This window comes from Cibotium barometz, chromosome 44 (assembly GCF_041138505.1).
Source record: "Cibotium barometz isolate CiBa-2024 chromosome 44, ASM4113850v1, whole genome shotgun sequence".
Lineage (NCBI taxonomy): Eukaryota > Viridiplantae > Streptophyta > Polypodiopsida > Cyatheales > Cibotiaceae > Cibotium > Cibotium barometz.
In genome coordinates this window covers 409,407-422,318 of record NC_141089.1, presented here as the reverse complement: position 1 = coordinate 422,318, position 12,912 = coordinate 409,407, and the positions used below count along the sequence as shown (strand labels likewise).

The following is a 12,912-nucleotide window of genomic DNA, read 5'->3' as shown; positions in this document are numbered from 1 at the left end:
ACAGCTTGCACATATGAAGAAAGTCATGCCAGAGATTAGGGCGGCAAGAGAAAAGGGAAAGGTAGCATTTTATAGAGAAGGGAGGGTGGTCATAGTGGAGCGACGCTCTACATGACGGTGCGAGACCTATGGGACCAAATTAAAGCTGGCAGCCTGGAATTGCAATGGATTCCTCAGACTTGATGTAGGTGCCTTTGAGGACAGCTTTAGAGATAGAGATATAGTCTTCTACTCGGAGACTCACCAGGCCCCTGGTCAGATGATGCCACAGGTGACAGGATACAGATGGGAGACAGCTTGCAGAGTAGGGACGAGATCGGTACACAGTAGTAGAGGATCAGGGGGGGTGGCAGTTCTTTTCAGGGAGAAGCTGCAACCGCTTCTACACATCGTTCGCAGAGATGATCAGGCCAGATATATGTGGGTGAGACTGAGGGCCGACACAGGCAGATTCTTGTATATTGCCATATGCTATTTTGCTCCTAGTACATCGACATATGCAGCACCTAGAGGGCAGTCTCCTTTCTCTGTGCTAGATGATGACATATGGGAGTTCTCTAGGGATGGAGACATCATCCTGTTAGGGGACTTTAATGCCCGGACGGGCAACCGCCAGACAGCCTTTTATGATACCTCGGAGGAGATGCTGAGAGAGCTGGACACTCTGGATATGGGATTAGACAGACGCTCACAGGATGTGGAGTGCACAGAGTATGGGAGATATTTGGTAGATATGGGGACTGCACATGGATTGGCCATACTTAATGGCTTGCAGAGGTTTCCGTCAGCAGCAGCTGGATTTACTTGCTTTCCACATAGACATGGTGCTAGCACAGTGGATTATGTTATGGCTATGCCGAGCTTTGTTTCATGCATTGAGGACTTCACAGTTGGATCTCGGCCCATTGGGGTAGTAGTGGATCATGCATTGTTGACATTGACTATCTCTTTTCACTTTACCACAGCTCAGAGGACACGAGTGGCAGATCACACTCGATATACTTTTACCTCAGAGACTGATGCTGTCTACACAGATGGGATTTGTAGACGTCTGTACACAGAGGAGCCAGGGAGACCTTTGGAGGAGTTGACCCATATACTGACAGAGACTTTACAGGATGCAGCGAGAGAGGCATATCCACATACTCAGCCTGGACAGAGACAGCGTTCTGGATGTATGCCCCAGAACAGCTGGTATGATGAGGAGTGCAGAGAGACCAGAGCCCGACTGCAGCGGGAGGTTGCTTTGGGAGTCACTACTCACCGATAGTCACGTATTGCCTTCCGACGCCTTGTGCGAAGGAAGAAGCGGGCCTTCCTTGCTCAGCTAGAGCAGGAATTATACCAGCTGTTTCTTGAGCCAGGATTCGAGGGAGGCTTGGCGTATGTTTCATGAGTCCTCCCCTGCTTTGGCCATCACTTCTACAGAGGTCTGGGGTAGTTATGCAGCATCTCTATATACAGTTCCTGGACAGACACCTTTTCCTGACCCGCCAGCACCATGCCCAAAGACATGTACTTTCTTTACTGCAGAGATGGTAAGGAAGGCCATTGATAGGATGAAGACTGGGAGAGCATATGATCATGATGGATTGGTCGCTGAGCACTTTATTCATGCGAGAGACATGCTGGCAGAGCTTCTAGCAGTGATGTTCAATCGTGCTATGTGCGAAGGCTTACCCGAGACTTGGAGTAGGTCCACCATCGTGCCTATCTTCAAGTCAGGGGACCCTATGGAGCCAGGGAATTATCGCACTATTATGATTGGTCACACACTAGCACGATTGTATGCATCCATTCTTGAGCAGCAGTTGAGTAGATGGGCAAAGAGAGAGGGCATTCGAGCAGAGGGACAGGCAGGGTTCAGGAGAGGTTTCTCTACTCTTGACCACATATTGACTCTGCGGGCCATTATTGAGGAGGGCAGGTCGCATGGGCGACGGATTTATTGTAGCTTTGTGGACTTCCGCAAAGCATTTGATACAGTGCCCAGAGCCAGATTGATGAGGCGATTACAGGAGATGGGGGTACCCACAGAGCTCATATGGGGGATTATGGCTTTATATAGATTAGTTGCAGGACAGGTACGCACCAGAGGGGGTCTCTACTTTGGTTCACTCCACTATAGGAGTGAAGCAAGCCCGTTATCTCCTTCATTGTTTGGTATGTATGTGGATGAGGCTTCTGACTACATTGAGAGATTTGGGGACAGAGGAGCCCAGCTAGCAGGTACATGGATCCCACTATTGTTATATGTTGATGATATTGTGTTGATCTCTGACTCCCCTGAGGGTATGCAGCGTCATCTGGATGCTTTACATGAGTTTGCACATGATAGTGGATTGTCTGTCAACCTTGGCAAAACCAAGGTTATGGTGTTTAACACCACGCCACAGTGGGTTAGGCGATCAGCTCCCACATTTACATATGGGCAGGAGATTGTGGAGTATACAGATGCATATACATATCTTGGGGTAGTATTCAGTGGGCCAGTGTTTTCGATGAGGAGAGCAGCAGAGACTAGATTGACTAGATCACATGTAGCCCTGGGTGGTTTGGAGAGGATGTGTTCGCAGGTTCAGTTTCAGGAACCTCGAATGAAACTTTGGCTTTTTGACACTCTAGTGACATCAGCTATGCTTTATGGAGTGCAGATATGGGGACCTTCAGTGGGCCATCACAGCGCAGGCGGGTGGAGAGGTATGGAGAGGCCTTTGGTATCTATGATTGCTAGGATTATTAGAGCCAAGGCCGTGGTACCTCATGAGATTATTCGAGCAGAGCTGGCGGCTGCTCCTCTGGTGATTGAGGCTCTTACGAGATCAGTCTCCTACATACATGGCTTGTGGGATCTCCCCCAAGACAGATATGCACGCCTCGCCCTGGAGTCCTCCCGACAGTTAGCTTTACAGGGAGACACGGCTTGTTGGTATGGACAGATGACATCTTGGTTCCAGGCACATGGTTTTAGCATGGACAGATTGCCTCCCTTCCAGTATTCTCTGGAGAGGCACCCTCTCTCACTCTCACACGGACAGAGATTACCAGACTCATCCTCAGGATTTAGTCCAGCTAGACATTAGGAGGACATGGATACAGCCGACTGAGGAGCTGGGCACGAAGATGGCTTTCTACAGAGAGCATTTTCTTCAGCTCACAGCAGATGGTTTTGTGATCAGACCCAGTTACATGGATGTACACTTGTCTCATGCAGTACGATGTGCTATTGGTTAGATTCGCACATCCTCACACCAGCTTGAGATTGAGATTGGCCGATATAGAGGTATACCAGCTGAGGCCAGGATATGCCGAGTATGCCATGGGGAGCCAGAGACAGAGCTGCATTATATATGCCATTGTATTGCATACTATGAGATACGTGGTCGTTTCCACTGTTTATTCAGAGAGGGTTTTGGACCACTTTCCAGAGTCATGGGGTACCAGGACCAGAGGTGTTTGGGATTGTTCTTGCTTGAGCTGCAGAGACATAGAGATAGCCTGCTTAGGCGCACAGAGAGCCAGACTCAGAGGCACATTACAGACTTCTTTAGTCCAGCCATCACTGCGCCAGATGGACCACAGCAGCAGCAGCAGGACATGGATACCGCCCACACCAGAGGTACACTGATTGATCGTGCGATTGAGCTTGGGTGGTCCAGACGCCCACGACTACGGAGGAGGGCATCCCAGCATAGACGGAGGTTGCAGCGGCGGATTCGGATTATTCTTGCGAGGCATGCGAGACACCCAGTCAGGGTGCTGACCACAGAGGATATTGAGGAGATCTGCCAGTGTCCGATGCGGCACATATTATGAGATGGAGGCACCTCCATAGTGTACCCCTCCGTCCCACATGATGATGATATGATATTGTATCCCCTCACTATATTCCACTCACCTCCATAGCATACCCCCACCCCCCCCCCCCCCCCTCACTATATTCACACCCTACAAGGGTTTCTGTCTACCTTCCATTTCCAGTTTCATTTTCTAGGTGCCAGTAGTATCATCTTTATTTTTCATTTTCTGGGGGGTTTTTTAAAAAAAAAAAATCCAGACATTGTATCAGATCCACCATGATGTAACTTTTGGTCTCATAGGTCATTATGGCCTTTTGAAGACGTTAATATAACATTTCATTTCATTTCATTTTCATTTCATTTCTCTCTCTCTCTCTCTCTCTCTCTCTCTCTCTCTCTCTCTCTCTCTCTCTCCTAGTTCTGTGTTTTTCTGCTGTGCATTTGCTCTTCGAGTTTTCAGTTCTTGTCATCATTTCTGCTGCATATTTTGACATGGTATCAGAGCTGTAGGCTCTAGGAAGATTTTAGGACTGTGCGAGCAAGGGGGGGGGGCTGTTTGTAGTGCTGATTGGAGGACTGTTTCGGGCCGTACGGGAAGAGGAGAAGCAAGCGAAAAGGTGGGCCGTGTTGCTGGACAGCCACTTGCAGGTTTAGTTCTTCATTTTTCCTACCCACCCTCCCTTTTCAATTAAACCCCCGCAATGGCAGATTTGCTTGAGATTGCAGAGAAGCTGTCACACACGGGCACGTGTATACGGAACCAATTCACTACCAAAACAGCATACATACATCAACCATTCCTGGCATATACATGATTACCATCATTGTGAAACATTACATGAGCATATACATCTTGCAAACATAAACCAACTTGCACATGACACAGCACTAGGGGCTGAAGTTGGGCCAGCCCCCCCTTGAGGTATCTTTATTACCAACAGAAGTATTTATATGTACAAGATGCGGGTGCCCGGAGAGTACACACTCATCCAGCCGATACCAGATTTATCCAATTGTGGAAACATAGGTAAACACATTACCTGCAACTCGTCGGTCACCAACCAAGGTCGAGCGGTCACCAACCGCTCCTGTAGAATACCCTTGGTCACCAACCAGGGTAGAGTGATCACAACCACTCCTATACTTTGATAGAGCGGTCACCAACCCTCTAACAAAGTGCTGTCCCAAACCTGCAAAATAGTAACCAGCCATGGTTTTGGCTCACTGGCCACCCATAGGTTCCACTAGATCACATCCCCAAGCCTGGTACTTGTCTAGGGACATGTTTGCTTAAGTTTTGCCGCGAGAAACCTCCTGTAAACCTGTACAAACAGCCAATAGTGGCCCTTATAACAGTCGGCCAGCTCCTGTAGAGGCTCTGTTCACTCCGTCCAAGCCCTATTCTCAGCAGTGAAGCCCAAAATCAGTCCCAACAGCCATGCGCAAGCTCTTGGAGCCAAATCAATCAGCCTGCAGCCCTGTTGCCCTGTAGAGAGAGAAATAGCAGCCAGCCCTGGGACCCTTGTACTTCTCATGTATTCCACCTGTAGCTCATGCGTATGAGTAAACTTGCTGTTTTTTCTGTCCAAATAGCTCCTAACAGCCCACGACTTCCAGATGAGTGCTCTACAAGTCAGGGCTTGCCACTTTGGCCCTCCCACACCCAGAATAGCAACTCGTGGAGCTTTTTGGAAGTGCTCGGGTGCCCATCTCTCATATTTGGCCTTGGTTCATTAAAAATAGTCCACCTTGATGTGAATTCACTTATAAAATTATAAGTGTGTCCGCCCACACTTTAAGTGAATGTGAACCTTGCACCCAATAAACCTTTGTAACATGAAATAATGAATAAATTGGGTTAAGTGTGCACACTTACCACCTGCAAAACACATAAGGAAACCATATGAGTCCCAAACAGGTGTGCACACGCGTATCCACGGGTTGTCCATCCCCGGTGCCCGTGGACATTCACAGGCAAAATACCAAGCAATCTCCAGGCATCAAAAACAAGTCATCCATGCATGTGCAACTCACATACATATGCTAGTGCACAAACATAGTGGATGAAATCTCCCAACTTACAACATCCAACTAGCCCGTTCACAGGTGCCGTCCACACAGGACCAAAAAGTACTCACCAAGGTAACTACCCTTCCATGAGTCCAGAGTCACTCACCAGGGTTACCACCCTTCCATGAGTTCATAAATCATGCCAGGAACTCACACCACGATACCAATCCTTCCATGGAGGCCTTCCACATGTATTCAATCATGACATCATTCCAGACGTTTGCCAGAGAAGTGGTGACAGAAGCACGTGAAGATCGCGACACTCCCCACGTTCCCGGTGGACCGTCAGTTGGACGGGAACAACTACGGCATATGGAAGGTAATGATGGAATTTGTTTTGGTGTCTTATGACTTGGTTGATTTCATTGTTGTTGGGGTTCCACGACCGGCGTTAGGGGAGTCACCCTCTATTCGGAAGGAACGGGAGGCACAGGCACATGCACTGTTATGGGATCGTGTCAATGCCACAGTCCGTTCTTTCATCTCCGCTACATATTCTGACATGGTATCAGAGCTCTAGGCTCTTGGAAGATCTTGGGAACTGTGTGAGCAAGAGGGAGGTTGTTTGTGTTGCTGATTGGAGGACTGTTTTGGGCCGTATGGGAAGAGGAGAAGCAAGCAAAAGGCGGGCCTTGTTATTGGACAGCCACTTGCAGGTTTAGTTCTTCATTTTTTCCCACCCACCCTCCCTTTTCAGTCACACCCCTGCAATGGTAGATTTACTTGAGATGGCTGAGAAGCACGTGAAGATCTCGACACTCCGAGATGGCGAGGACGATGTTGGAGCATCGTGATCTTCCTCGTCCACGGCTGTGGCTACAGCTGTCCACCGGTCTCCGACGACTTCAGTACCGAACATGACTCCCTTTGAGGCTTATTTTGGCAGGAAACCAGATGTCTCCCATTTCCGTGTGTTTGGGAGTGATGCCTATGTTCACATTCCAAAGAAGTGGAGGGGAAAGCTTGACCTGAAGTCCCAGAAGCTTGTCTTTGTGGGATATAACTCTCTTTCCAAAGGATACAGGTTGTATGACCCGGAGCGGAATGAGGTTGTTGTCAACAAAGATGTTGTTTTTGACGAGCATGTTTCAACTTCCACTGTTGATGAGCCGCCACTTCTTGGAGACCTAGATGATTCTGATTATGATTCCCAGGTGATTGTTCCATCTCGACAGCCTCAATCAGTTGAGGAGGTTGAGCCCGCGGTTGGAGATGAGCCCCCGCAGCAGCACGAGGCTCCGCGTTCTGTTCGAGTACCCAGGTGGTTGGTGGACACCCTTCGGGAGTCAGGTGTCACGGAGCTTCCCTCTGAATGGACCACAGAGGATGGACCTCGAAGATTGCACAGAGTCCGTGATAAAAGTCATTGAGTGGAGTTTTTACAGGTAAACTATGCTTTGATGTCTCGTATCATGCGAGACAAAGAGTCCACTTCCCTCAAGGAAGCCCTTGCACAGGATACTTGGAGGAAAGCCATGCAGGTGGAACTGGATGCCATTGAGAAGAATAACACTTGGGAGTTGGTATCGAGGTTGTCGAAATGGTGTGTCATTGGTGTCAAGTGGGTCTTTAAGACCAAGTATACGTCAGATGGGTCAGTGGACAAACACAAAGCCAGACTTGTGGCTAAGGGTTATGCTTAGCGGCCTGGCATCGACTCAGTGGACACCTTTGCACCAACAGCGAGGATGACCACGATTCGGACCGTTCTTGACCTTGCTTCTTCTCAGCGATGGCCCGTATATCAGATGGATGTTAAATCTACGTTCCTTAATGGTGACCTGCAGGAGGAGGTGTATGTTGAGCAATCTCTAGGCTTTGAGGTTCCAAGATCAAAAGGGATGGTTTACAGGTTACGAAAGGCGTTTTATGGTCTTAAACAGGCTCCCAGGGCTTGGAATCAGAAGATTGATTCCTTCTTTCTACGCGCTGGATTTTAGAGATCGATTGCAGATCCCAACCTATATCTCTTTCAGGAACGCGGCATGGTCACGCTGATCATCCTTTATGTGGATGACCTCATTCTCACCGGCGGTCATATGGAGCACATTGCAGTGATGAAGGCTACCTTGTCAAAAGAGTTTGAGATGACCGATTTAGGCTTACTCCATTTCTTCTTGGGATTGGAGATCTTGCAGACCCAGAGGGGTTCTTTGTCTCTCAGCAGCAGTATGTCCATGAGTTGCTTGAGGCCTTTGGGATGGAGAACTGCAAGCCTATCACGTCGCCGATGGACCCGAACACGAAGCTTACAGTGAATGATCCTTGTGAGAGCCAGTTGATGCCTCTCTATACCGAAAGCTGGTTGGTTCATTGATCTCGTTGTTGAACACCAGATTGGACTTGATCTTTTCTGTGGGGCTGTTGAGCTCATTCATGCAGACGCCGTTGAAGTCTCATTGGGACACAGGATTGCGGATCTTGCGGTATCTGAAGGGTACGAACGATCTTGGACACTTTTACACAGGAGGGGGATTGATGGATGGAGTTAGACGCCAAGGTTGGAGTGACTCAAATTGGGGAGGAGATCCAAACACGAGGGGATCCACATTAGGCTACAGTTTTTCCCTCGGCTCAGGAGCGGTTTCATGGAGCAACAAGACTCAAGAGGCAGCCAACTATTGCCTTGTCATCGATAGAGGCGGAGTACTCGGTTGCTTGTGGTGCTGCTTGCGAGGTTGGGTGGCTGCAGAGGTTGCTCGGAACCTGGTCTTCCATGCCCGGACCAAGCACATAGAGATACAATATCACTTTGTTCGTGAGAAGATCTTGGTTGGTGACTTCTTGCTTCTTTATTGTTCGACGGAGGACAATGCGGCGGACCTCTTCACGAAGTCTCTACCTCAAGCTATGCTACTACGGCACTCCAGCTCATTGGGGTTGGTTCCACATCCAAGAGCTGAGAGGGGGTGTTAGCAGTCATCTCTTGTCTGTATATTTATACCAGGAGAGAGAAGTGCTGTAATTTCAGTACAAAAAGATACAATATTCTTGTTGCCTAAGGCCTTTAGCAACGCCAAAAATCCTATCTATTGACATATTTGCACATGGGAGAGAGATGATGCATTTTTAGAGGCCCATGGCATCTAGGCCATCTGGCTGATTGCTTTCCTGGACACAAAAACACAAAAAGTTGCTGACTTGAGGTAACCCTCTTGGAATGCCTAGCCGACTTCAGCGTTACCAACCGCACAACTCTCAAAGGTGCACGAGTGTTTATGCTTTTTTGTGAGTGTCCTTAGGCCCGTAAATTGTTGCACATGCAACGCACTGGAAAACAAGGCATTCCACTAGATGACCTGGCCAAAGTAAAGAGCTCTTCTACAAAGGATAAAAAAACCTATCTTTCAAAGTGTTGTTAACTCTCTTGCCCCACCATTGGGACAAGTCTTCCTTGCACTTGCAAGGTTGTTAAAATAAACTTATCTCTCTAGGACGAGTCCTTTAATATCCCTCTTGGATAAGCCTTCCTTATGCTCGTAAGGTTGTAAAATGTTTATGGGTACATTTCACACTGGTGCCAACAAATTTAATAATCAAATGCTAAACTCTTTCATCTATGTTTTGTCTTGTTTGTTGAGAAAGTTCTTTGCCATGCATGTTTGTTGAACTTCTCTCAATTTGTAAGGTGGGATATATTCCACTTTTATGAAGGGATATGCAATGTACGTCAACTTAGGAAGGATATATCTGGCATGTGTGTCATAGGAGAGAAAATGATTTTTAAACAAAATATTTGTTAACTTTTTTCTACATACTTTATTGAAACTTGGACAAGTAACCGCCATCATTGTAATGTTGGTTTGTAGCTCTCATTTTCCTCTCTTAACACCTTTCATGTCAGCTACATGAAGAAATGAAGAGTGGCTATTGAAGAAGCTAATTGCAATGCAGGTGCAAATGGCCACACTGGTAGGGAATGGAAAAGCTTGTTTCCAAAACTAACTGCTCGGCTCAATAAAGATTGCAAGGTAAGAGTTTTTGTTTGTCTTAATGTAAGAGCAGCTTAGCTAGGTATCTAATTTTTAACTTGATCTTGTCTGATTTATCTAATTTGAAACATTCCTTGCTAAGTCTCTGATCGTTTGAAAAAATGAAGTATACTTTTTGTCTATTGGAAAAGTGTGATTGAGCTGATTTTGTGAGTACATATTCTTTGCTGCTAGTTGAAAAGCATTGGTTGCCACATGATGCATATCAGCTTTGTGATGATAATAAATAACAAAAGGAAGAAATTGATGGAGGGGAGGGTGTAAGGATTGAGATAGCAGGGGACATAGATGCTATTGGCAGGGATGCAAATCTTTTTCAATACTTTCTAGCTTACAGGACTAGGAATACAGACACTGAGAGCTATTCCCCATTCTTTCCTTTGAGGGGCTAACTTGGATGGGAAGATGACCTTAGTAGAAAGTCATGTGCTTTGGCCAAAGAAGAAAGGGGACTTGATATTTCAGATACATCTCTCCTAGCTAAATCATCGACAATGTGGCGTTTGATCAGTAGTGTATTCTTCACTAGGAGCTGATGTTAAGTCTCTTAGCTTAGTTGGATAGCACGTTGTAACCTGTAGTTGCAGCCACTGATGAGCACTATATCGAGAAGGATGCTGATGGGCAAAGAGCATACCTTCTTTGTTATGCCTTGTTGGCCATTACAATCTTGTGGAACTCCAAAAAGGACTTTTTGTCATTGGGGAAAATAATGGAAGGTCCCCAAGGGCCTATCATAATCACAAGAAAAAAATGTTTTGTTTTAAGGTTTCGCCTAGAAACATTTTGTCGTTCACCAAAAAGCCATCATACACTTTGAAAAATCAAAATACTACTATTTTTTAAAGAATTTTAAAAACCGATGTCGTTCACCAAAAAGCCATCATACATTTCGAAAAATCAAAATACTATTTTTTTAAGAATTCTAAAAACCGATACACATAGATAACCAAAAATAATTCAACAAACATGAATTGAATAATGAGTTTGAAAGCTTGAAACTTTTAGAAACTTCAAAGCATAAACTCTAAGATGCGAAGTTTCAACTTTCAAGTGAAGTCTAAAGATCATAAACATGTAAGACTGACTATTTTCTGCTTTCTTACATCGCCAAATCTTAAGTAAATAAATACTAATATTTGTGCTGCAACCATCATTGAATTTACATTTTCTATCATACAGGTGCAGGAAGCTCTCACTTCAGGTCCATTACATGCGGTAGAGATTGCAAGAGAGGTAAAACAACGAACTACTTGATGTGGGCTTTAGTGCATGCCTTACACTCAAGTGCTTCATGTTATTTACCTAGAATCATGCTTCATGTTATTTACCTAGAATCATGCTGAAGAATAATGCTCTTTCTACCAGGTTGTATCTGTCTTACTGACCTGTTTTTACATTTTCAGGCCATTAGAAATGGAGCCTATGCTGTGGTTGCGGTGGGAGGTGATGGCACTCTTCATGAGGTTTATTAACACAAGCTACCCTCAGATGCTGTAAAATTCATGTTTTGGAGCCTTCTGTTTGAATGTTAGTTGAACATCATGAGTTTTTGTTCAGTTTTTTTGTAAGAATGGCATGCATGGCTTGCTTCCTGGGCCTAAGAAATCTGAGTTGTCCATCGTTGTGAATTTTCTACATTGTCTGAACTCTCAACAGTGTATGTAGGGGCTCAATCAAATTTCCATGTTTATTATTCCTTGGCTACACTATTGTTGTCTATACCTAATCCACGGATAGTTGCTTCCCTCCATAGGCTGATTCAGTGCACAAAATATAGAGTGGCGATGTTTTTCTTGCGCCAAAGACAAGTTGGCCTGGATTTGCAGTTTATTTCATGCTTTTTGTGAAGAAAATATTGCCACGTGAAATTGGTTTTTCTGTGGAGTGGCCAGGTTGTAAATGGATTTTTTGAAGACGGAAAACTTGTGGAATGGAAAGATGGTGCAGGCTTACCAAGAACAGCCCTTGGGGTATGTGTTCCAACACAAACTGCACTATCATGTTGATGGTTTCTGGAAGTTTTAAGGAAAAATGGTTTAACATTAAAAGGTTAAGATAGTTACAAAATACACCTCAAATCTCACAGGCCAATGTCATTTACTGCTAAGTTTGCCAACAGTTTTCTGCTGCTGTGGCATATATCCAAAGGGTCCAAGCTGATTGAAATAATGATTACACTTGGTTTTTAGTGCTAACTAAGAGAGCTAACTAATTGAGGTCTTTGTGAACCAGATTTCAAGTACCTAAGATTGCATGCATCATGCATGTACCTTCTTTGAGAGACCACCACTTTTATATTGAGTAACAAAGACTGTCTGTGACCTGCTCATAATGTGTGATGGGGTAGACCTGTCAATAACCCCTGAGAATAGCAGGCCGCTGGTAAAAACCTCATAGATGTAAAGTTGCAGAAAAAAAGCATTTCTTCAAATCATAGCTTAGATGAAGTTTGGAAGAAATGGAAATTGTTCTTTTATTAGAGGAATAGCGTAGGAAAGTAGCTGTCGTCCTAATTACAATTCCCCCTCATTCATGCCATCTCTGATTTGCCCATTTGCTACCCAGCTGCTCTCCTTCCGCCCGTTCACCACCGCTGCCCCTAGCCAGCTGCTACCCAACTTGGGTGTGCCATTATTGCTTGGCTAGCCTGCCGCTGCTGTGTGCTTCCTGGTGTGTTCTCCTCCAACCAAGCTGCCGTGGGCGCTCTTGCCTATATATTTGCTGTTTTAAAGATACGTAAGGGAATGCTCCAGAGAGTCCATTGCTGTATATATCGATGGAAAGGCCCATCCACTGGTGTAATTTTCACTCAAGAGCTGGTTTATTGTTGAACGCCCGGGAGTGCGTGTTGCATATGGCATAGCGGAAGAACTTAATTGGCGTACTTACAGTGCTTGCTGAATTCAAATCACAGAGATGGAAGAGAGACAAGGGGAGGAGAGAGAGTGTAGAGGTACACCCGATAATCCACTTAAGAACCCCATAGTGACATGCAAACCCGTTTCGTCCCCTACAAAACCTATGAAGCATTTCAATGCCGAAACATT

The 12,912-nt window shown here is 45.8% G+C and overlaps 1 protein-coding gene across 2 annotated transcripts in view; it reads left to right on the top strand.

Moving 5' to 3' along the window:
- Positions 1 to 12,912, top strand: part of LCBK2 (Diacylglycerol kinase family protein) — a 146,203-nt gene that overhangs the window by 101,115 nt on the left and 32,176 nt on the right. For both annotated transcript variants that reach the window (XM_086782134.1, XM_086782133.1), the window contains 4 exons: positions 9,765 to 9,841; positions 11,045 to 11,098; positions 11,269 to 11,328; positions 11,758 to 11,835. In XM_086782134.1, coding sequence (XP_086638260.1) covers positions 9,765 to 9,841; positions 11,045 to 11,098; positions 11,269 to 11,328; positions 11,758 to 11,835 — 269 coding nt within the window. The remainder of the gene's footprint in view (positions 1 to 9,764; positions 9,842 to 11,044; positions 11,099 to 11,268; positions 11,329 to 11,757; positions 11,836 to 12,912) is intronic.